The sequence below is a fragment of the Hibiscus syriacus genome, unplaced genomic scaffold, assembly GCF_006381635.1.
Source record: "Hibiscus syriacus cultivar Baekdansim isolate YM2019G1 unplaced genomic scaffold, ASM638163v2 tig00004779_pilon, whole genome shotgun sequence".
Taxonomy (NCBI): Eukaryota; Viridiplantae; Streptophyta; class Magnoliopsida; order Malvales; family Malvaceae; genus Hibiscus; species Hibiscus syriacus.
The window spans coordinates 671,843-698,140 of NW_024062030.1; the positions used below are offsets into that span (position 1 = coordinate 671,843).

The 26,298-nt window shown below is 36.8% G+C and overlaps 3 protein-coding genes and 3 pseudogenes across 3 annotated transcripts; 4 read left to right on the forward strand and 2 right to left on the reverse strand.

Moving 5' to 3' along the window:
* Positions 1-1,789: 1,789 nt before the first annotated feature.
* LOC120198670 (elongation factor P-like) lies at positions 1,790-4,113 on the forward strand. The gene is made up of 7 exons (XM_039199965.1): positions 1,790-2,069; positions 2,154-2,231; positions 2,515-2,621; positions 2,868-2,945; positions 3,109-3,210; positions 3,364-3,445; positions 3,761-4,113. Exons 1-7 carry the CDS (start codon positions 1,874-1,876, stop codon positions 3,877-3,879), a joined length of 762 nt encoding a protein of 253 aa, XP_039055896.1. The 5' UTR covers positions 1,790-1,873; the 3' UTR covers positions 3,880-4,113.
* Positions 4,114-4,188: 75 nt separating this feature from the next.
* LOC120198657 lies at positions 4,189-10,740 on the forward strand (annotated as a pseudogene).
* LOC120197647 lies at positions 4,580-7,514 on the reverse strand (annotated as a pseudogene).
* A 2,249-nt stretch (positions 10,741-12,989) lies between the features above and the next one.
* On the forward strand, positions 12,990-15,975 carry LOC120198686 (receptor-like protein kinase FERONIA). Its single transcript, XM_039199966.1, has one exon. The coding sequence runs from the start codon at positions 13,081-13,083 to the stop codon at positions 15,760-15,762; it is 2,682 nt and encodes an 893-aa protein (XP_039055897.1). The 5' UTR covers positions 12,990-13,080; the 3' UTR covers positions 15,763-15,975.
* A 741-nt stretch (positions 15,976-16,716) lies between these two features.
* Positions 16,717-19,505, reverse strand: LOC120198688 (annotated as a pseudogene).
* A 1,196-nt stretch (positions 19,506-20,701) lies between these two features.
* LOC120197659 (serine/threonine-protein phosphatase 7 long form homolog) lies at positions 20,702-22,225 on the forward strand. The gene is made up of 4 exons (XM_039199101.1): positions 20,702-20,756; positions 20,847-20,902; positions 21,006-21,107; positions 21,863-22,225. The coding sequence occupies exons 1-4, from the start codon at positions 20,702-20,704 to the stop codon at positions 22,223-22,225; spliced, it is 576 nt and encodes a 191-aa protein (XP_039055032.1).
* The last annotated feature ends 4,073 nt before the right edge of the window (positions 22,226-26,298 follow it).

A 26,298-nucleotide genomic window follows, 5' to 3' on the forward strand; every position in this document is an offset into this window, starting at 1 on the left:
GCTGCCCCTGAGATGCACGGACTTCATGCTCCCTAACGTGCCACAATGGAATGCTCAAAAAGTGAAAGAGAGTCTCGCCCCACAGGATGCGAATAAGGTTCTTGGTACTCTCATCGCCCCTGTCCCCTCAGATCGGATCATATGGAGTCATCACAGCACATGGTGCTATTCGGCAAAATTTGACTATAACTGGTTGTTGCTACGTAAGAATCTCCCCAGGGACACCGGCAAGATTTGGAAAATTCTACCTAAACTCCCTACACTTCCGAAAATCCAAATTTTCGGATGGAGAATCTGCCATGAGGCTTTGCCAACGGGAGAAAAGCTAAAAAATGCACATATTTCAGATGGTGTGTGCCCTATGTGCCATCGAGAGCTTGAAACAACGTTGCACGCCCTCAAGGATCGTCTCAAGACGAGAGCAATATTACACTATTCGGGACCTGCAACTACAATCATTGAATGGCAAGGTAACTCGTGCAAGAACTGGTTCGAATGGATAGTTTCAAAACTGGACCTGGTAGGCTTCACAAAGTTATTAGTTCTCCTTTGGAACGTCTGGAATCGCAGGAATAAATGGATTCACGACGAGGTTCTTCAAGATGACAAAGATGTGGTAATTTCTGCTTGGGGCCTTTACGCTGAATTCTCGGAGGCCAAGCTTGGTCATTATGATAATTTTCCCCAGACTAGTGCTAAGGCCACAATGTAAAATCCTTCAGCTCCCAGAGCGGTATTGTGGCTATTGGAGTGGCGGCGCGTGATGCTAATGGAATGGTGGTCGGGCGGATGGCCAGGAAAATTGACCCGCCTTTTACAGCTGAATCAACAGAGGTTTTGGCATTCACTTATGGGATCAGATTCGCCATGGAAAACGGATGGAACGATGCTATTATAGAGGGTGACGCGATTTCCATTGTGAACAGACTTGCAAATAGGAAGGAGGATGTTAACACCATCGAATTGTTACTCAACGAAGCCCATGAGATATTGGATCGCAACAGGAACGGTTTTCTCTGTCAATAGAGCCGCTAATAGAGCTGCACACTCTCTAGCTCAATAGACATTGTCGAGACCTAATCCGTTTTGATTTTATTACGATAAACCTGATTGTATCAAACCTGTTGTAATTCTGACTATTGGAATATAACTTCCTTAATTTTCAATATATATATATATATATATATATAGTCAATGGATGATTATTATCCTTATAGATCTCAGTTCGATCACGACATTTGTAGAGGTGTTTGAGCATTTATTTTCAAATGGTTGAGAGTCTTTCGAATATATATTAGCTTATAAGGTATTAATCACAAATAAAATTATTTTTTATATAAAATTTAGAATCAAATCAACGTTATCTAAAAAATAATTTAATTTAATATGGTGAGTTAAAAGATATTATTATACTTAGAGATTTTGAATTCGAGCACGACATTTGTAGAGGTATTTGAACGTTCATTAAAAATATAATACCTTGAAATTATCCCCAATTAATTAAAAGAATAATTTATATTTTTAATATGTTTATTATTTTTAATTTAATTTTTAAATATCTTAAAAAATATTTTTAAATTTTTTTATATAGGATTTAAAATCAAATCATCGTCCAATCTAAACCGACCCATATAAAGTTCTAGACCCAAGAAAACATGCTTGGGCAGCAAGACAGAAGAGGAAGTTTCGATATTTTAGCCCAAATAAACGGAAACATCAACCGTTAAAAGAGGAAAACAGCCCAATCCTTTCCCTTACATAACCACCAAAGCAAGCAGGGGATGGAAGATAAAGCCGTCGATATTCTGCATTTTCTATCAATTTTGAGCTTTGGCTCGAGAAAATTTTCCCCTTTTCTCTCGCATTTTCCCATATGTCCATGTCCATGGCGATGGCGGGAACTGCAACCTTCACTGTCTCATCACCCACTCCAATCTTCAAGACTTCATCTTCAAGAGCATTTCATCTCCCAATGCGTTTTCCCCACAAAACCCACTCTTTTCCCAGAACTGTCACTACTTTTTCCACTTACCCACTTCATTTAACCCACTCCCCTCGCAGAATCCTCAGTACCTTCGCCACTTCCCCTCTTCATTTTTTACTTTTTTGAAGCACCCTTTTTATAATAATGTGTTTTTCCTTTTTGGTTTCAGGGATTCACGCTTTGACTAGTAACGATATCAAAGTGGGTACGAACCTTGAAGTTGATGGAGCTCCATGGAAAGTTTTAGGTACTTGCTTCTGCTATTATGTCCGGTAACATATGCTTTGTTAATGAAAGCACACTGAGTTAGAGTCATCGTACCTGCGGTCTCGCAGTTGTGGATGTTGCCAACGTTGCGCAGTGATTTATTTCCTAAAAATAACTATGATTCTATGTTGCGGATGTGGTTCGGTGTCGTCGACGTTAGCAGCCGCAATTTAATACTATTAGAGTAGTTCAATTTGTATGAAATGTGGTTGATTGTGTTTCTGATATGAAATTGTGGTTGTGGGATTTTGGTCCATTTCTAGAGTTTCTTCATGTGAAACCTGGAAAAGGTGCTGCATTTGTAAGGACCAAAATGCGCAATTATATCACCGGCAACACCGTGGAGAAGACGTTTCGAGCCGGAAGTACGGTAATCTTCTATTTTTAATTCTATACTCGGCTTGGTTCTGTTAGCATTTAGGGGATGAGAATCGGTTTTGGTGCTTCTCATAGAGCAAGTTATTTCATTTTTAAAGATAAAATAACCTTGTTTATTCGAGGAAAAGCTTACAAATAAGTTGCACCAGGAAAGATTCTTATCTACTGCCGGCATTGCTCCTTTATTTCAGTTTGAATTTTTAATTTTCGTGCCTGAAGTATGCACTTGTTTTTACAGATTGAGGAGGCAGATGTTTTCAAGGAACAAAAGCAGTACACATACAAAGATGGCTCCCAATATGTTTTCATGGACCTGGTATTTCCTCTATATTCTTATATATACTCAATAGAGATGAGTCCGTGCTCCTAATAGTCTAGTTCTTGGAAGATTAAATAATTACTATTTTCTGTTGAATAATTGCACCGAAAGGTCATATTTCATTTCCTTTCAGTCTTATAATGATTGTTACTTCTTACAGACCACGTTTGAAGAAATCCGTCTAAGTGAAGCAGAGGTAGGCGACAAGACAAAGTGGTTGAAAGAGGGTATGGACTGCTATTTGCTCTTTTGGGACGGAAAGGTATTTATGAAATCTGTACTCAAGAAAGTGTTATTGTAGCCACCTGTGTTGTATGTGTACTTATTAGCATCATATTCATGTATTTGTGCAGATTGTGGCATCTGGTAATTAGTAGCAAAGATTAGCATTATTAACATATCCACTTTGTTGCAGGTTATTGATTTTGAGCTCCCAATCACGGTTCAGCTTAAAGTGGTTGATGTTGATCCCGGTCTCAAAGGCGACACAGCTTCAGGTAATGTAATATAGCTTCTCTTCTAGGTCATATCTCCTACTCCATTATGTTACTGATCTAAACTGTAAATTTTAACCAACCTTAACTTTGGAAATGCAATGGGTGAGCAAATGCCTGAACTTGTATCTTGAACTGAAAGTAATGTAGGTATATGCACCCTTTTTTCACTATGTTGTTCGGACTCTTCATTTTTTGCTTTCAAGTACTTTGTCTGTAACTTATGTTCAACACAATCCCATATTTGACACTCACGTTTGCGACCGAGTAAATATGGGTTTGGGTTTTGTCTGGCCTAATGTAATCATTTTGAAACAGGTGGATCTAAGCCGGCAACTCTCGATACCGGTGCTGTGGTCAACGTTCCTCTATTCGTAAACATCGGTGAAGAAATACTGGTGGATACCAGAACTGGAACATATATGAGCCGTGCATGAGTATTGCCTATGGAGAATTCGCATGATTTGCTCTTTAGAAATGTTTTTGTTTAAATGAAATAAGATTTAACAATGCTCTCTGCACAGATTGTTCTACTTTGAAAATTTTATTAGAGGAATTTGCACCAGCCGTACCCTAGAGGACTGGTGAGAGGTTGCGGCTTTTTCCGGTACTAAATGGTTGTGTATTCTTGTTCTTTTTATTTCATTTGTAATGGATTTTTGTTTCTTTAACCTGGGATTGTTTGATAAATTAAAATTATTTTTGGACCTTATAAGTATTTATTTTATATTATAATTTTGTTTAACTTTATTTTTTTGAATTTTTTTAATAATAGTTTTATGGTCATTATGTAGTAATAATTTTAATATGATATATTATTTTTGATAACTTTGAACAAAAATCAAATATAATAATTACTAATATTTTTTTTTAATTTCCATCCATAATTTCTAATATTTTATTTTTCTAAACGTAAATCCTTCTTATGCTTTATCATTTTCGTGTAATATTCCATCATCCCCCAAATCTTGAAATCCATCGGCCTCTGCATCAAATGAATATCACCGTAGCAATTACAACCTTTAAATCATGGAGGAAGAAGGAAAATACCGACATCGGTACATCACAGTAGCAGTGTTCTTACCAGGATTGTGTATTTGTAATTTGGCATACACAGCAGCTCCAGCGATGGCGAATCCGAGAATTATCGGCCAAACAATGATCTACCATCGACTATGTGCTTGGAAATCGAGTTCCTTCCTTGCCAAGGAAATAGATTTTCTTTCGCAAAGCGTGTAGCCGTCGCCGAAATACTTAACACCGTTAACGACGGGACACTTGCACACTCTTCCGCGGAAGGTATCCTACAAGCAAAACAAGGGCATTGGCAAAAATAGATGATTTGAACATATAATGTAACAAAACTGACATATTCTGCATGCAGTAATGTTAGCAATGTTGTCCCCCCAGCACCCGCCGTTGTTTTCCGAGCACCGAGTAGTTTGTATACCGGCGAGACTGTTCATTTAAAATACAAACACGAATTCATCATTATTTAAGTAACTGCTAGCAAAGAATCGTTTCTGTAATCATTTTAGCACAAACACTACGGCACTTGAGTAACTCTTTCATTTGATTCATCGGCAAGAAAAGGAGGGCATGGTGTGTGCCAAATCCGCGATAAAATGCTCTCGAGTGCAATAGATGAAAACCTTTACTTAAACATGTTGCTGGCTCGATGGTATCTTGAAAACCTGCAAATTGCCTTGAGAACAGCTCCTTTGTCCAACTTCCCTGAATCCATCGGAAAAAGCACGGTTACGCAATGTAATTCATGCAATCATATTAAGGACGACATCGGCGGTCAATACATCTATGAACCTCGATATTGTCTGTCATTTATCAGAAGTGTTGGCAGCATAGTAACGTCTTCACGGATACCTCTGCCGGTCTGAAACCGAGGTTACAGAATAAGATAAAGATTCTGAATGCTAAAACATACAACAAAGATATGAGGACTAATTACTTTTCACTTGTAAGAGTTAAAGAAATAGCTTAACCTTTGCGTCTAGTTCAGCTTCAAGAACCTGATTCTCCACATCAGCCACGGTGTCACCGATACAGTCGTCTATTTTAGCGAGATCAATACCGAGAGATTGTATAACTTTATCTGCACATTCTTTGGTAGGCTTCTCTTTCGACTGGCAGTGGATCACAAAGTCCGTAACATAGTCCCACCAAAGCCATGGATTTCCACTTTCATTAGCAACTTTGAAAAAGCAAGCTTGGCGAAGATTTTGAACCATCACATCTTTACCACCATATCCTCTGTCGGGGTCATGGCCGAGATCCAGAGCACAGTACCTGCCGTGATTGATACATTGCAACTTGCACTGTTTGCTGGAAACAAAAGGTCGAGGGCAAGACTCACATAATGAGGGGTGAAACGAGTGTTGGTAATACTCAATTCCACATAGTATTAGAAATACTATTGGAATGACTATTTATGGTTTAAATTTTCCACTTCCTTGTTGAGTGAAAGAGAACAAGGGGACTCGTCTCGTCCGCGCGGATACTAATTTTTTAGAGAAAATTCTTGAGGAATTTCTCTTTGAAAGAAATAAATAGAAAATGTGAAAAATTTCAACTGGTATTTATAGGCTGCTAAGGACTGATTTTCAACTTTGTAAAAGGGGACAAACTGTTAATATCAGAAGTTATTTGATTTAATTCCAGATGAAAAAATATGAAAGATTTCAACTGGTATTATAGGCTGCTGAGGACTGATTTTCAGCTTTGTACAAAGGAGATAAACTGTTAATATCATGAGTTATTTGATTTAATTCTAGGGGTTACATGATAATTCGGGAGTTATAACATATGAATAATGATGCAATGAATCTGGATTATTTCTGAGTCAGGTTCATCTAGACGTTTCAGCTGTTACAAAGAAGAGATTTAATCCTGAAATTTTATGGACGATTTTAACCTATTTATAGCCTATAAATAGCGAGCTATATTCAGATTCTCAATTCACTCTCAACATTTAAAATTCACTCTCCAAGTGTTTCTAAATATTCTCTTTGTGTACTTCCGATAAGAAGAGCAATACCACCGGCAGTCCACTCCGATTTCAGGTGTACGGAATTCGGAGCGACCGTGTTAACCTCGGGGAATTCGTTTCTAAGGCAGTAGTTATACCACAACACGGTTTACGAATCTGTTCCTTTTAATTACTGTTTATATTTTCAGTCAGTGCTAAACGTGTAGTTTTACAGTGTATTTTATCAACAATGAGTGTACCCTTTCTGCTCGAGTATTTGAGCAGCTCCTTTGGAGTTCTTGACGAATTCGAGCTGGCTGTCGCACGTTGGCCCGCATTCATAATCGCTATTAGTACAAAACTCGTACTTGACCCGCTCATCAGGATGGAGAAGAGCTCCATCCAGTCGAGTTTTATTTCAACGATGTCTGATTACTAAGGGCCTCCTTGATCCGGTCTCCTAGTGATTTACTAATGAGGGCTGATGGAATGGTGATGTACTGCGCGAATTCGACATCAACATACTCTTCTTCCGGTGTACCCATGGTAATCAAGGGCATATCGATGTAGTCGGCGACAAGAACAGCAGCAGCTCCAGCTTGCTGAGCATGCCATGCTTTCAAGGCGAAGAAGCAATCTGCCACAACAGCAAACAACATTATTACTAAGCAGGGAACAGTTAGAATCAAGTTAGAGAAAAGCAAAGATAATACCAGTACCTCTCGATCAACAAGAAGAACAATGGGGAGTGCACCATGGGTTGATTTGAAGTAGATATCAAGTTCATCAAAGGGCCTGCATCCGCGTTTGTTCGGTTAGAGATAAACAACAGTGCCGACCAATGTTCCGCCGTGCAGAGGAATCCCAAAACTCCCAATCGAAGACGTGTAGACGCCTTCGATGGAGCTTGGCGATGTCACTTTCAAGCTGTTCCTCTCCACTACAAAGCTGCACAAACAATTCCCCAATAACAGAACGCATACACACATTAACACTGCAAACTTTTCTCTCATCTTTCCTGTAGTTTAACCCACAATGAAACAACGAAAAATGCTGGAAAACTACCAGTTCTTGCAATCGATAACTTGGAATAGAAGTTTGCAGTGTTTGAATGCGATTCGATATAAAATAAGTATTAAATTTATATAAATCAAGGGATCGACATGGGATCCGAACCCGACAGGTTTTTTTTAAAAAATAAATCAAGTTTTGGTCGGATTGGGCTGAATTTTTTTTAATGTGATGTTCGGGTCGAGTCGGTTCGGGTTTAGGGTGAAAAATATCTGACCTGACCCAAAAATATATAATTTTACCTTATATTTAGGAATAATTACAATAATACATCTCTATATATTATTTTTTTCAATTAAGTCACTGTTTTATTGAATAAAAATTATTTTTTTATTATTTTGGGTTGAGTTAGGTCGGATCGGATTTTTAAGTTATATATCGGGTCGGGTTCAGGTCGGATGGAATCTTGTTTTGGTCGAATCGGGTCGGATCTCGGGTGAAAGATTTTTGTTCTCGGGTTGGGTCGGGTGAACCAAAAACCCGACCCATTCCCGTCCCTATATAAATCTATTAGTATTATAAATGGGCCAACAGAGGAGGCTCAAACGAAGCCCAAATGCCCGACGGAAGAAAACGAAGACCATTGATCGTTAGATCAGTAGATCACACATCACAGACCGTCCATTCCCTAACCGATCAAAGATCATTGATCATTTATCAATTACAACAGTAACCGTTTAATCCGTGTGGTACAACTGCTACTTCCCTATTTCCAAAATCACCCCTTCCCTATCCGTATTGCAATTCGGTCCAAAACTAAATCTCTCTTTTCATTTTCTTCTCCCCCTCTCTCTCTCTTCCAGAACATCCTTGCCAAAAAAGAAAGGTGAAGGAGAGGAAATCTTCTGGATATTTTATCTTTTAGGTTAAATAAGATGGAGAAGGAGCTGCTGCATTTGTTCGACGCCGCAAAGAAAGCCGCCGATTTGGCCGCCTCCGACGCCGTTTCCCCCAACTCCCCTGAGGTTTTCAGATGCGTTGACGCCTTGAACCAGCTCAAGGATTTCCCCGTCACTTACGATACTCTTGTTTCTTCTCAGGTGCGTTTCTCTCTTCCCTCTCCCCTGTTATCTTTTAGTTTCTGATTAATTAGTAATCTCGTGTATGGATTTTCAATTTGTCTCTGTGTCGAATTTTCTGAGTGACGATTAGGAGGAAAATTATATTCCTTTTACGAAAGTTTTTGTGATTCGTTTAGTTGAGAAATGAACTTTTTTTTTCTTTAAATGGAAGCAAAGAATGTGTATAATATAATAGACATATAGATAGATAAGATTAATTATTAATTCTATATAGTACTTGATAAATTGATTTCCATTGAAGTATAATAATCTCTATTAGGTGAAGTAAAGATTCCAGAATTTTGGTTTTGCAAATACAATTTAGAGTCTGAGAATGCTTCCCTTTAGGTTCTTAGGACAGTTAAAATGAACTGCATCTACTGATAAATATAGGAATACTTAAATGTATTATGTTTTTGCCGATGGCTCCCCTGTTATTGTATGAACTTTGACTGCTAACTAGAAGGAGTGATAGGGAGTTGGATAAATAGAAAATTGAGAGAAATAGTGTAGGAAACACACACACATTTGTATATATCTTATACCTTCCTCATTTACCCTACCCCTATTTTATTTATTTGTTTGGTGGGTAATAACCATCCATCACATTTTGTTTTCTTTTTAATCACTTTTCTTTGCTTCAAAGTAAGTTAAGGCATTTCTTTCCTTCATCTTCCATCCACATTTTTAGCATCTCATTTTCTTCTAAACCAAGCATGTTAAAAGCTTTTCTGTATTTTGTAACTTTTTAATTATTGAAGCAGGGCATGTTATTTAATTTAGTTTTCTTATGTAGAGTTATCATGCAAACATGTATTATGTTTGTTCTCATGCTAACATAAAAAAAGGCAATTTCGGTACATGTCCAATCCATAGGATTCCCTGCAATTACAACTATCATTGCTGGTAGTGGTTGCTTTAGTTATAACTTCTTGAGATGTTACCCAATTACGTTGAAGGAAATCCTTGTATTTCTAGTCAGAACTGATGACAACTTTATAATAACAGTGGCATAGTTCAACCTGTTAGTTGGTCTTACCCAAGTCATTAGCATCTGCTGCCGCTTCATGCATGTTGGTGAATACATTTAAAAAAGAAAATAGAACTGAATTCCCATATATATTATAGGTTGGGAAAAAGCTGCGTCCTCTCACCAAGCATCCTAGAGAGAAAATCAAGACCGTGGCTTCTGACTTGCTTGAGTTGTGGAAAAAAATTGTTATCGAGGAGACTACCAAGAGTAAGAAAATGGCACTACTAGTGCTGTTCAGGTCGAGAAACTTCAGAAGCCAAGTGCTGTGAAGTCTGAAAAGCTCTCCGGTACAGAATCTGTAAAGGTTGAGAAATCTAAAGGTGATTCAGTAAAGTCTGTCAAAGTTGAGAAAAAGGAGGCAAATGGAGATACTGCAATGGCTGAGAAGAGAGATCGAGGTAAGCTTGAAACAATTTATAAGGATGATAGACAAGCATCAAAAGTTAAGAAACCATTTCAGTCGCCTGCCTGTCCTCCGAAGTTGACATCAATTGTCAAATGTAATGATCCTTTGCGTGACAAATTTCGGGAGATTCTTGTAGAGGCTTTGTCTAAAGTTGCCAGCGAGGCTGATGAGGACATGTTGGATCAAGTGAGTACTGCTGACCCTATCCGGGTTGCTGTATCAGTTGAATCTGTGATGTTTGAGAAGATGGGGAAATCAAATGGTGCCCAAAATTTTAAGTACAGATCCATAATGTTCAACATGAAGGATCCAAAGAATCCAGATTTTAGGAGGAAGGTTCTTCTGGGCGAAGTGAAGCCAGAAAGACTCGTTACTATGACCCCAGAAGAAATGGCCAGTGATGAGAGGCAACGTGAAAATAAAGAAATTAAAGATAAGGCTCTATTTGATTGTGAGCGTGGCGGCGCACCAAAGGCTACGACAGATCAGTTCAAGTGTGGGCGTTGTGGTCAACGCAAGACCACTTACTATCAAATGCAGACAAGGAGTGCAGATGAACCTATGACAACCTATGTAACATGTGTAAACTGCAACAACCATTGGAAATTCTGTTAGTGGAATCCAAAGATCCTGTCATTCACGCGGTGAAGGTGTAAGGTTGACCGTCTCAGAAGCTTCACTCTGTTTATCTTTGCTTGTGGATTTAATTTTAAATATTAGTTTAATAAATATTTATCTTCAATAGGTTGGGATAACTAGGTGTTCGAGGTATGATTGTGCCAAAATCATAACCCGAATGTTTCACATATTAGTTGCTTCCATACCTCCCGTTCTTCTGAAAAACAGAGGCTCGTCTTCTTTATCTGTATATGCTTGTGCTTCATCATGACCCTTTTAGATGTATCATTCCAAAGGGTAGGGAGGATGGTAGTGGTAGAATTAGGTCTTGTTAATTTCTTAACGTACCGATAACGCTGTTACAAACCCATGCTTTGATTTTTTCCCAGTGGCTGTTATTTTTGTTTCATTTCCATGGTTTCTCCTTTACATCACGTGTTTCTTAATTATTTGTTGCAAATTGTTTCTTGTTTAATGTCTCCGAATTGAACCATTCAATGCATTCGACCAAAATAATCAAATGTCCTGTTAGCTCAGTTGATTAGAGTGTGGTGCTAATAACCCGAAGGTCGCAGGTTTTGAACCTGCATTATATGGCATTTAAGTTTTGTATTTATATATATGTATATTGCATGAGCTGATTGATTATGTTTTCGGCCATTGGCGGCTTCTGACAATGGCTTCCTCTCGACAAATCAATACGATCCTCAGTTGCCAAGACAAGAACACTATCTATACGAACTGTTTCGAGCAAAATTGCATTTTAAGCAAATAAGCAAGAATTTCAACATATGCTTCATCCACAAGGCAACCAACTACGTGAAATAACTCTTGCAAAAATGTTGCTACATAGGCATTTTCCAGTAATTTAGAAGCATGTGGTTCGAATTTGATTACAATTAGCATAAAATGAAAGAAGAAATTAAAAAAAATCATGGATTAAATAATAAATTTGTTGAATTTGATTTTCCAAATTGATAAAATTTAAATCTGATTCGAGCTCAAAAATTGACTTAAATATTTTAAAATTAAAAAACATTAAAACTCAAATCGGGTTTTGACCATCCCTAAATAAATTTAACATAAAAATAAATATAATAATAATGGCATGTTGACAAATTGACTATCACTCTTAACTATGATATATCTTTAATCAACTCAATGATCCAAAACATAATAGATCAACAAAATAACTGTTAATTTAAAAAAATCGACGTCATATTGTATTCATAAACAAAAAAATATTATAAAAATAAATAAAATCATCTATATTTTCATAAAAAATAAAATAAAGTTAATTTACAAAATTAAAAATACTACAAAAGTCAAGGAAAATCCCGAGAAAGGAAAAAGAAAAAAAATGACGATCGATCATTAGTTTAGAACTAATGTTATCATCGATGATATAAAAAAACGTGATGTAAGAAAAAGATAGGAGAGGTTAGAATTATAAAAAAATCAAATATAATTAAATATTAAATTTATAAAAAAATTATAAATTTTACAGATTAAAATTATTATTATTATAATATTAGATAATGAGCTGCAAGCTAGCTCAGGTGGACGTGGGCCGCTCTTCCCACATGCAATATTCCATTAGACCCAAAATTCAAAATCTCCAGCCGAGCTCTAATAAACGCACCGCCACGTTTGTATTTTAGCGACGAAATGAAAACACCCAAATAAAGAAGACGCGTCGTCTATCTGTGATCCCATCATCACTCGTATTACTAGCGTCAATATCGAAACCTCTCCTCATTGTCTCCATGTCATGCTTATTTATTCATTAATTTTATATATTCCTGCTTTATTTTAATGTACTTTTTTCTTTAATATAATTCTTTAAGAATGATCATTAATGACAGGTAACATACAATGAATTTTAAAAAATAGAAAACATACTTTTCTCTATTTTAATTTTGTTCATAGAAGAAAAATTGTTATTATAGTTAATATTTGATTTCAATAATTAAAAAATCAAATTAATTTTATTTTATCAATTTAAGAATCATATTAAATATAAAAACTAAAAAGGTATATTATCTTTTTTTAGAAAAGATTGTGAAGATATCATTCAAGGCTTTTTCTTTCTTTCTAAGCTAAGCTTACAGGCTACAGCTACAGCTACAGCTACAGATACAGCTACTAATTGAACGTTGAATTTGCAATCAATTATAGAATGCAACTAATAAATATAAATATTTTTAATCAAATTGATTAAGTAGAAAGGGCGGTCGGTTATGCTTCTTCTCCTTCAACCTCAAGCCTCCATTATTCTCTCTCTTCTCTATAGCCATCGTCTTCCATTTCTATCTCTCGTTTCTCAAATAGCTACCTTTTGTCCTTTGAATCTCAAATCTCTTTTAGCTGAGGAATTCTGGGTTTCAATTTGATTCTTTTTTTTTCATTTGTTCTCAAAGATCAAATCTTCTCCTTCTCTGAACTTAGTTTAGACTCACTGAGTCCATGAGGAACTCAGCTGGTAATCCACCTTTTCCGACGCAAGTCGCCGTTTTCGCCTCCTTGTTGCTTCTATTTCAACTCATCTCAGCTGCTGACTATGTACCAACCGAGAAAATCCTCCTAAACTGCGGCGAAAAAGCCGAGCTACCCGACAACGATAATCGAAAGTGGACGCCGGATATCGGGTCCAAGTTCCTTGTTGGAACCAGTAACTCAGTCATTTCTCGAGCCGCCACGCAAGATCCCGCGGTACCTGAAGTTCCGTACTTGACGGCCCGCGTTTTCCGCTCCAACTTCACCTACAGTTTCCCGGTGATCGCCGGCCGGAAATTTGTAAGATTATATTTCTACGCTAATTCATACGACGGCCAAAATGCAACCAATGGTTTGTTTTCAGTCACTAGCGGTTCCTTTACTCTGCTCAAGAATTTCAGCGCCGCTCAAACGAGTGAAGCTTTGAATTATGCTTTCGTTGTCAAGGAGTACTCCGTTAATGTCGACGGTGATTTTTTGAACTTAACGTTTAGTCCCTCTTCCAGTAACGAGTATGCGTTTGTGAATGGAATCGAGGTATTGTCAATGCCTGATATTTACAGTAATCCCGATGGGGTGCCGGTCGTTGGTCAACAAGCTCCGTTCACCATTGATAACACCACGGCTCTGGAGAACGTTTATAGGTTGAATGTTGGCGGAAACGATATCTCGCCTTCCGGTGATACGGGTCTTTTCCGGTCTTGGTACGATGATCAACCGTACCTTTTTGGTGCTGCCTTTGGTGTTTCTGCATCTGCTGATCCGAATGTCACCGTTGATTACGGGACCATGCCGACATATATCGCTCCGACGGGTGTTTACACGACGGCTAGATCGATGGGGCCGAATGCTCAAATAAACGAAAACTACAATTTGACATGGTTATTCAGCATTGATTCTGGATTCTCTTACTTGGTGAGGTTACATTTCTGTGAATTTACTGATAATATTACTAAGATCAATCAGAGAGTGTTTGATGTTTTCCTCAATAATCAAACTGCCGAGCAAGGGGTTGACGTGATTGGCATGGCGGAACAAGTCGATGTTCCGATGTATAAAGATTACGTTGTGGTTGTTCCCGGTGGGAATTCTCAGAAGGATCTTTGGCTTGCGCTGCATCCGGACAAGACTAACAAGCCTCAGTATTATGATGCAATCTTAAATGGTGTGGAGATATTCAAGATAAATGATCCGAACAACAACCTTGCAGGGCCTAATCCTATCCCTGGTCCGAAACAGGACACAGTGAATCCTTCGTTGGCTTTACCATCTGATACAGGTCGTTCTAAGAATGAGACGGTGATTATTGCCGGTGGAGTTTGTGGTGGGGTGGTCCTGATGCTTGTAATCGGTTTCTGTGTTTTCATTGCTTTGCGTCGTAGGCATGGGAAGGACACAAGCACAAGTGATGGTCCTTCAGGATGGCTTCCTCTTTCATTGTATGGAAATTCACACTCAGCAGGTTCAGCAAAGACAACTACCACGGGGAGCTATGCTTCCTCCCTGCCTTCGAACCTTTGCCGCCACTTCTCGTTTGCGGAGATCAAGGCTGCCACAAACAACTTTGATGATGCTTTGCTCCTTGGGTTGGGAGGTTTTGGCAAAGTTTACAAGGGTGAAATTGATGGTGGGACTACTAAAGTCGCAATCAAACGGGGCAATCCGCTATCGGATCAAGGTGTACATGAGTTCCAGACCGAGATTGAAATGCTTTCCAAGCTCCGCCATCGCCACCTTGTTTCGTTGATCGGTTACTGTGAAGAGAAAGGTGAGATGATCCTAGTTTATGATTATATGGCCTATGGAACATTGCGTGAACATCTCTACAAAACACAAAAGCCCCCTCTTCCATGGAAGCAGAGGCTCGAAATATGCATCGGGGCTGCTCGCGGTTTGCACTATCTCCACACCGGTGCCAAATACACGATCATTCACCGTGATGTCAAGACAACAAACATTCTGCTCGATGAGAAGTGGGTAGCAAAAGTTTCCGATTTCGGCTTGTCGAAAACAGGCCCTACATTGGATCATACTCATGTGAGCACCGTCGTGAAGGGTAGCTTTGGCTATTTGGATCCCGAATATTTCAGGCGGCAACAGCTAACCGATAAATCCGATGTCTACTCATTCGGGGTCGTCCTGTTCGAGATCCTTTGCGCTCGTCCGGCATTGAATCCCACGCTGCCAAAGGAGCAAGTGAGCCTTGCAGAATGGGCACCACATTGTCACAAGAAAGGCATCCTTGATCAAATCATTGATCCTTATCTTAAAGGAAAGATAGCACCAGAATGCTTCAAAAAGTTTGCTGAGACAGCGATGAAGTGCGTGTCTGATCAGGGGATCGATAGACCGTCGATGGGCGATGTGCTGTGGAACTTGGAGTTCGCCTTGCAACTACAAGAGAGTGCGGAAGAGAGTGGCAAGGGAATCAGTGGAATGGACATCGAGGAAGGGACATACGATGACATAACATGTAAAGTCAAGAAAGATTGTAACACATCCCCCGGTTTCGATGGTAACATAACCGATTCGAGGAGTAGCGGAATGAGTATGAGTATGAGCATCGGCGGTCAAAGTCTCGCTAGTACAGACTCCGATGGGTTAACACCAAGTGCTGTTTTCTCACAGATCATGAACCCAAAGGGGCGTTAAATTAGCATTCGACATCAGCAATGGCCATGACAAGGGCCATTGACATCATTGGAATCCATTTTTTTTTCTTTGTTGTATTCATTTGATCTATTAATATATATTTGTTTTGATCAAAACCAGTTGCGATGTGTATCTAAAATTTGGTGAAGAGTGTGTGTGTTTGCTTCCACTCCATTGATAAGTTATATATAGAAAACAAGGTATGGTTCCACACCATTGGTGTCGTTTTGTTGAATGTTGAGAAAGGGCTAAAGCAATGTGGTAACGTAGGAATAGGGATCCATGTGGGTGGGGTTCATGTTGTTCAACTTCCATTCACAAAATTGATTGATTAGCCGAAATGTTTCACATGGGAAAGAATATCGGGATAAGCTGGCACGACGTAGATGGGGGCAGTTGGCGTTGGTTGGGACATGGGTACAACCAGCTGTTGCACTAAATGCAAAAGTAAAAGTGTGACAGCTGAACATTACAATACAATTACTTGGCCTCCATATTCTCATATTCATATAAATTGCACCGCACCATCCTGTTTAGGTATGACTACGAGTATTTGATTGTTTAAAAATCATATTTTATAACTTTAATTTTTATTTGAATTTTTTTGTTTCGAATCAAGTTATTCGAGTTTTTATTTGAATTTAATTTTAAATGTTTACAATGCTATTATACTAACTGATTTTAATTTAAACGATTTTTCTATAACTATATACAATATATCTTCAAATTTTTTATGTGGCATGCATATACCATATAGAGTTAGAAGGTTCAACTAAAACTTAAAAATCAATCCACTAATTACTAAAATTTTGAGTTATTAGAGTCTTATTTTAGAACTCAAACTTCATCACTAATCCTGCTTCCATGATCCAAACTTTTATGCGTACAATTCCATATGAAGATTTTAGATTTACCCAAAAACCTTTCGCATTTCAGATTAGTGCCATGCAACCATAACCACAACCAAAAACTACATCATTCATTCATACACAGACCTGTTGCTCATTGATGTCACCTGGCATTGCCAGCAGCAGCAGAAGAAGACGTATACAGATAGAGAGAGATTGTCCATTTCCATTCTTGTAAGAACGGAAATTATAAATTTAAATTGGCACAAAATGCTTTCATAACAATAGCCAGAACATTCAGCACGATCATAACAAGTTTTGTTTTACTTGGAATGCAAGGTGCCCTGTTCTTGTATCTCCAATGTCGAAATGTATAAACACCATAACAAATTCCTTTAGGAAAACACAATCCCTGTTCCCAGAACAAGATATAAGAAAGATAAAACACCCGATGACGTACAAAACCCGCGAGTATTACATGCTAACCACCATCAACCCATTGCATACTTCTGGGTCCAGCTGCGTGCAGTAGTTTCATACTTGGCCCGATCATTCTTATACATGTGAGCGATCTCCGGAACAAGAGGGTCATCAGGGTTAGGATCAGTCAACAGTGAGCAGATAGACAGCAGAACCTGATTTGCACTCGAGTTAGTATTTCTACAAGGAATTCTATTTTGAAACAAACTCTATTGATTTTGACCAAATTTACTTAAAATTCCAATAAGCAGCAACAGCGGTGCAGAGTCAAAGCAAGAAAGGACTAGTGATACTGATAGAACAGTTCATCATCGAAAGTGGTATAAGGTGTATATATATTCCCAGTGCGATTCATTTGAATTTGATGAAGGTCAGTCTTTGGGTCATGGATTATGATGTTTATCAATCAATCTCCAGACATAAAACCAAACTCACAAAAATAAAAGCAGTGATTGGTTCAAGTTTATGCGAATGCATCGAGACTCATTGAAGCACAAGTCTGACCTACAACCAATAGACAGTCATTTTACCCATTGAAGAACAAAACTGTTGCAAAGTGCCATTTTCATTTTATCTTCTCATAGAAATGCAAGTTGTATAACGTACTAGAATTACCACATAATGTTAAATGGGGCATGGTCAAACCTTGGAAATCGTTAGTGCAGGGCTCCATTGTTCTTTTAGGATATCAAGACAAATGCTCCCATTGCTGTTAATGTTAGGATGGAAGACCTTGGTCTTAAACACAACCTAAACAAAAAAAATTGGCATCACCATTAAAAGAGTATATTACCACTAAAAACTGTCTTTTCAAACATACCACGAAGAGGTACGGTATAATACCTTAGGAGGCTTGAACGGATAATCAGGAGGAAAATGAATATTAACCAAAATACACCTCCTGCATAAGGGCTATCAGAGGGGCCCATAATTGTTGCCTGCCAATGAAACATGTCTTCTGCTACAGGACCTATTACAGACAATGCAAAGCAGTCAAAGGTTATTAAATAACATCCATCGATGCATATGACCAGGGAGGGACACAAAATTTATGTTAGGGGGACGAACTTCTAAAAATTTCGGAGATGACAAACTTATAAAGTTCCAGGGGATGAAAACAGATTTTCAATAGAAAATACATAGAAAAAATCTAAAATATAAGGTAATTTTAAATTTTCAGGGGGTGATTGCCCCACCCGCCGCCCTTCGGTCCATTCCTACATATGACCATTAACCACTATCCTTTTATTAACTAAAAGAAGAGGAAGAATGCATCCTCACAAACTTACTACAGGCGCACAATAATATTCACAAGTGGTACCATATTACCCAACAAATCTCCTATCTGACTTAGAACAAGAGTTCAAACCCCACCAAGTGCAAAACAATGTAGTTTCCTTGGTGGGTCGCCTGTGGCTATCTCAACCACCCAAAAGGGCACTTGTAACACCCTCTTCAGGAGTACAGTAGACCAAATCCCGAGGCTTAAACTGAGCACAGACACCCCACAAATACAGTACCGATTGTTGGGGGTTCGATCAGTTGTTAGAGGGACGGCACTTCACAGCCTTCCCTAAAGGAATTTGAAGATCCCTCAACAATAATGATTCGCAAATAATGGCAATGACTCGTAATCCGGAAACATCCTCAAACCTGAGAGTGGGTCACGGCTTAAAAGCCACTTAACTATACCCAAGAATCAACGCAAGCACTCAATTTTCTAAGCAGATGGAAATAAACATTTATACCATAATAACAGCAGCACATCGCATCCCAATCATTACGAAGAAAGTTTCAGATAACTTTCAGATACACCAGCATTCATGAGAAGAAAGTTTCAGAGATAAGCACCGAGATCGGATAAAAGCAAGCTTGTGTGTGCAAATATATAATTACGAAGCAATTTGCAGAAAAAACTTGTTAGGAATTTAATCCATTCATTCATAAGCTAAAACAAATGACGCAATTGGGGAAAATTAAAGGGTGGCCTGACCATAAATAACCCAAAACACAGAACATAAAACTCAACTGCAAATAATAAAAAGCAAGTATTAAATATATAGAAATTGAGATGATACCTGCACTGCAAGAAGTAGGTGGATCCTTCTGCAAATCCTTGAGTTCCTTCAAAATCCGCTTTGAAGCCATGACGCTTGAACAGATGAGAACACAAGGAATCTACCTGGGCTGGAGCCTCGAGAACCAAAAATAAATTATAAAAAAAACCCATCTCATACAAGAAAACATATGGAATTGATAAGGAAGAAAAAGCTTGCACATAGGGAATACCTCAGAGAAAAGCAAGAGAAATCGTTGAGGGAAAGAGAACCCTTACTTTTGCACACTTCAAAATTGGATCCCTGCCTTCAATCTACAACCGCTTCTTCTCCATCCGCAATCCCTTGATTTTACACTTAAATATTAATGTAAGTTATATGTTTAGTATCTAAACTTTTATCTTGTTTTGACACCTAAACTTTTATCTTGTTTTGACATCTAAACTTTTATTTGTTCTAAAATTATATCTAATATTTATTTTATGTTTCGTTTTGGTATCTCAACGTTAAAAATTTAAAGGAACTACTACAATGATATTTATATGGGTAAATTACATCATTAATTACTTAATTATCTTTTCATTCTTATTTTGATCACTGAAGCTTAAATTTTTTAATTTAATTACTTAACATTCAATTTACTCTTAATTTAATCATTATAACTTTCAAGTTTAATTTTTTTTATTTTAATTATTTATTAAAATAATAATATTAAAAATGTCATGTCACAAAAATTATTAATCAAATAAATTAGAGTGATTAAATCATGAGTAATTTGAAAGTTGAGCAGTTAAATTGAAAGTTTTTAAACTTTAATGATCAAAATAGGAGTAAGAAGATAATTAAGTGATGAATGATGTCATTTACTCATAAAAATACTATGTTGCAATAATTCTGTTAAATTTTTTAATTACAGGGACTAAAATGAAATATAAACTAAACATTATATATGGTTTTAAAACAAATGAAAATTTAAATACTAAAACAAAATAAAAATAATAATTTAGGTACTAGATTTATAGTTTACCCTAAATATTAATCTCAAAGTCGAAGAGACATGTCTCCACCACAGCCCTTTCCCTTTTTTATTAGAGTAAATTACAAACTATATCTCTCAACTTTCTCTTCATTCTTATTTTAGTCACTAAAATCAATTTTTTTAATTTACTCACTTAACTTTAGATTTACTTCTATTTTAATCATTTTATCATTAAATACTTAATAACATTATGATTGGACATTTTTTTATATAAAATATATGAAATACTCTAAAAATGATTCTTTGTGTGTGAAAAATTTCACATTTTATTTTTATTTCTTGACAATAAAATATATTCTTGGGGAAATTGAAAAAAAGAATAAGTGAATTGGGCTAAACTGTCAGGTTAATGCAAATGGGGAAAGTTAATTCCCAAAATAATGTTGTAATGCTATTATTTCCCCAAATGGGGTGTTTGCTACAGAAAACTAAGATTTCTCGACGTCTTCAGAGGTATGGGATTCACTAACGGATCTCTCGACGTCTTATAGTGTTGTTAAGAGTGGGAGCTGTGCATGTGGCCCTGGTTGGCAGTGGGAGCTCTGCATGTGGGGCTGTGGGAATTCACGGGTGAGTAGGGAAATATCACGGGGCGAGCAGAGAGCTGTATGGGGCCTAGGCGTTTGCTGAATCGTGAAGAATGCATGTGAATCATTAAAGGATTACTCGGCGTCTTCTTCAAATTGGGGTGGAGTACTCGGCGTCTTCTTCACATGGTAGGAGGATGTCTCGACGTCTTCTTCATAATAATGCATGCACGAGATGTGTTGGAAACATGTTTATAAGAGTGTTCGGCTCAGCGTCTTTCTTCATTGTTAGATTATCATTACAAAAGCTTGGCAAGCAAAGAGAGTGAGTGAGAGGGAGGACATCGAAGCAAAAAGAGTGAGGCATATCCATCATCGTCCTCAAAAATTTGAGGTAATTTAAACTAAGCCCTATATCTCATTTTCTTCTTGTTTTATAGGTTTGGTGTTTCATATGGATCTAATAATATTCATTTCAACATTTACTAATTTTATGATTATATGTTATTACATACGTCGAAATAATGATGTATATGTTGTTACATAATTTGAAATAAGCTTTGGACCATTTTGGACCATTGTAAAGTTATAGGGACCATTTTGCAAACTTTGAGAAATTTAAGGAATAAGATGTAAATTATTAAAAGTTGGTATACTATGCTGGAATTTAGTATTAATATGCTTAATTGGTTCAATTTGAAAGAATTTATAAATTTAGAGATTATATTACAAAGTTTTAAAATATTAAGAACCAATTTGTAATTAGGAAAAGGTTATTGGAGTAAATTAGAAAGTAAGGCTTGAAAATTCATGTGAGACTGATGAGTAATAGACAGACGAAAATGAAGTAATAACCGATTTAAGCTCCACTTGCAAAGGTTGATCGTTTTATATTTGATGTTTATTTTTATTTTTTTATTAAAGTAGATAACATGCAATTGATTATTTGAATAAAACAATGTAATATTTGAGTGTAATATTTAAATTTTTTGTCTAGATTTGTTGAAACATGGCAGAAGAAAATGTTCTTTTGAGGCTAGATGGTCGACATATATCGAGTCATTTGGGAGAACTGGTAATATGATCGACTTATTTTTTTTATTTGAGAACGGTGAATTAATTCTAATTACATGGATTAACAATTTGCAGGATGATGAACAACAAGTCCTTCATCCTCAACTTATCAACTGTGAGATACCAGATCAATGTATTGTTGATAATTTGAAAATAGTTGGTTTTTATGATGTTGTTTTTGTAAGAGAATTTCGGTTGATCTCCGGTTTGATAAATGCATTAATTGAACGGTGGAGACCAGAAACTCATACTTTTCATCTTCCATGTGGTGAATATACAATCACTTTGGAGGATGTGGCTTTACAACTCGGGGTTCCTATAAATGGAATGGAAGTGGTGGGAAATATCGATCTTGACGTGTTTGCAATATGTGAGCGTTACCTTGGGAAGGTACCAGACAAAGATATAGCAAAAGGGTCACAACTGAGATTATCCTGATTGTCAAATGAGTTTAAGCTCGATCCTCATTGTAGTGAACAAGACATTATATATGCAACTTGAGCATATATATTACGGTAGATCAGCGGAATCTTGATGCCGGATAAATCCAGTAATCTTGTCCATATACAATATCTTCCGTTTTTGGAGAACTTCTTTATGACCCGTCAGTATAGCTGGGGATCAGCAATATTGGCGTTCTTGTATCGCGAGATGTGCAAGGCGTCATTACTTGTAAATGATGCGTATACGACTGAAATCAGTGGATGCACGATGTTATTACAATCGTGGGCGTGGTACAGAATTCCATGGTTAACACCGATTAGCCGAACTGCAGTTGACTTTCCTCTTGCCGGAAGGTAATTTTATCTTAAATTAAATAAAGAATATTTTGTAAATGAAAAATAATTACATAATTTTATTTTGATTGGTATACAGATGGAGGCATAAAATAGAAAGAACGGGGTTGGCGCACAATAACGTGAAAGAGTTTATGTTTAAGATTAACATCAAATGTAAAGTTGATAATTCACCAGAGTTATCGGACGATTCAATCATGTAGCCTGAAGTTAAATGTGGCATCTCTGGGAATTCAGGTGCCCTCATTGCTTCATAATCAATCTCCTGCATATGAGGGGTAGGTTGATACGGTGTCAGATATTCACCAATATTGATATCAGTTTCATCACCATCGAACATGACGTCATCCTTAGCCAAATGAGGTTCCTCAGTTTCTTCATCTTCACCGGAATCTTCAAGTATTTCTTCCCATCGGTTTTCAGCGTCATACTGTGCGGCTCCAGATGTTCCACCAACTTCATTTGCACTTTTCAACATCGCCACAAAGTTGTTCATCGACCTATATGTCGGGTTATCGAACTGTCTCTCGAAACCCATTTGAGATGAAGTTCCAACTGCATTTCTCGATGACCCAGGCACATTAGATATATTACACAACTCAACAAATAACTCAATAATTGGAATATTTGTTGAGTCATGTAATTCAACCATAGCTATTATATCATCATCTTCTTTAACTGGTATTGTAGCATACCTGACCGGATTGGGACATACTATAAATCTATACCTCAAACCATCAATAGTAGCACAAATTTTTCTTTCTATCCTCGCCTTCATCTCTACAAATGTGATGTCCCTTTTAAGCATCATATTTATAGGTGCTTCAGACTGAAAAATAACTCCGACCTCATTTTCCATCATATGCCCATTAAATGGACAATCGTGAAAAATTTGTTGCTCATTTTCTCTACACGTAAAAATATAGATATTCAGAATAAATTACATTCATAATTATAATGGATAATTAATAACCTGCAACCACCAACTTATCGAGATGTTAATGGATAATTAATAATCACCAACCACTAACATACTCGAGTTATTACTTAATAACAAAATCATAAATATAGTTCATTCTTTAAAATAAAAAAAATTTATCTAATTAATTTCTATTTAAAAATAAAAAATAATGGAGCAATAAATAAAACTTACTAAATATTCAATTTATTTCTTCATTTGCTCGAACTTTTTTTCTCCTTTTTTCCCGAAATAACTCTCGAACATATAAGTTTTTCTTCTCTTCTCTGCTAACTTCTCCTCGAACTCACACTCACTCTCCCAAACACCATTGACTCCTATTTATAAATCATATTCAGTGCATTAACAACACCATTATTGCTTCACATGTCGCATATCATGGAGTGATTTCCGATTCATCCCCTACACCATGCAACATTTTCGTTTACATTATTGCGTGCATGATTCACTTTTATATAATAAATATAGTTCCTGTTACCTTTCTTAATGCTTTTGTTTAGTAGTGCTACTTTATAAAATTAATGCTTTTATGTATACTTTTGTTTAATGTTATCTTGGGCCCTAATGCTTTTTGCATTAATAAAATATACGCTTTTATATAAATTTTTCTTTGACATTATGATTAATTCGATTAATTATTGACATTTAATTATTGGTGTTCAAACTAACTCATATGAATTCCATAATCGAACCCTCTTATAAACGTCCATTGCATTGAATTATTGGCGGCCCGTGCATGCAATGCTGATGAAGAAGACGCCGAGAACTCCACCCCCAAGGCTGAAGAAGACGCTGAGAGATCCTGCATGCACAAGACGCCGAGACATCTCCCATTAAATATGAAGAAGACGCCGAGAGATCCCAATGCATGCATGCATGCAAGATCCTGCACCTTCTCTGCTCATGTCGACATGCCCCACATACACCAGCTTCAGCAGCATCAGCTGCTCACGTCGAGGTCGAGAAAATCCAAGTTTGATTGGAATTTTTATCAATGAGGACGCCGAGACATCCTTTGAACGAACCTAGAAGACGGTGAGCAATCCATTTCATGCATGGATATTCTGTGTTAAAGACGCCGACAAATCCTTTGAATGAATGCAAGCCATGGCTGCCAAACAACGTATAATTTGCATATAAGACACCGAGCATTCCATTTCATGCATGGAAATTCTTATGTTGAAGACGCCAAGAGATCCTTTGAACCAATGTAAGCTGAAGACATCGAGACAACCTAAACCCTTTCCCTAATGACGCCGAGAGATCCCAACCTTTACATGTTATATGTAGCAAACACCCCATTTGGGGAAATAATAGTCTTAGTAGATTATTTTGGGAATTAACGTTTCCCGCATGCATTATCTCGGCAGTTTTTCCCAGTGTATTGTATATATATATATTTTTAAAATAAACATGCCTCATTAAAAACCCTTATTAGGGAAAAAGAGTACCCAAAATATATTACCATAAACTATTATCAGTCAATACAACCATAGAAATTATCTTGAGACAAACCGAGTCAAATTACAACAAATCCCAAACCGAAGAACCTAGGAGGCTAACTCTTACACCACATTATTACAATCACGAGAAATAAGCTGAACGACATAATCCACATTACTTGTCAAAATCTGGCACGCATCATGAAGATGGAAATTTAAAGTAGACAAATCAGTCACTGTGCGAGTAACCTTATTAAACAGCATAGCCAAATTCTTCTCAAAGATCACTTGAGTCAAAGGACTCTCTTGTGCAAGTCGGAGTCCGACAATGAAAGCATGTATCTCAGCAAGCCCCGCCTCTCCACATCCTGGTGAAGTCGCTGCTAGCACGCCCAAAACCTGGCCAGAAAAGTTACGCGTATCTTAATTCCACGTTAATTGGATGCTAGAAAGTGTAGATTGAAGTGATTTAAAGTTTCACAAATTTTAGGTTTTTGGTTGAGTTTTGAGTTTCAAAGTGATTAAAAAAAATAAATTGATAGAATGATACAATATGTTGAGACGAGTTTGTTAGTGTCTTAAGTGGTCGGTAAATACATTAAAAAATGGTGATTTCAGCATTAACGTGACATAATGATTAAGTTATAAAATTTTTATCTTTAGAGAAAAAAGTAAAATTTAAAAATGTGTAAATGACATGGATGACACTTGAATCTAATATGAACAAATAACATTCAATGTCAACATACATGGCTACCATGCCATTTTCTCATCTCTAATTTAATACTTGAGTAAGCAAAATAAGATCAAATTAAAATATTAATAAGTATTTATTTTTAAATTTTAATGTTCATAATAGGAGATAAAAGAAAATTAAGTGATAAAAATTTGTAATTACCCTTTTTATTTATTGGTAGATTATAATCATAAATAATCTTTTTATTATTAATTAGTTTTTAGATTAATCGCACCGAATCTCTTTAATAATCAATATAATTTTAAATTGAATATTTTTTCTCATAATGTCTTAAATCAACAGTATTATCTTTAGAGTTAATTGTGTCAATTTTTTAATAGTTCCGAGCGATTAGAATGTAATATTTGATTATAATTTTTTAATAATTCAGAGCGATTACAATGCAATTACTTAAACTTATAATCTCAAGAAAGAACAACATTTCCCTTAACTATTGAGAAATCAACAACATGCGTTAGGCCTCACGACGTAGAGCATACGGTAGCATCACATATAATTATGGTAAAGATTAAATGAAAGTGCTGGTTTGAACATTG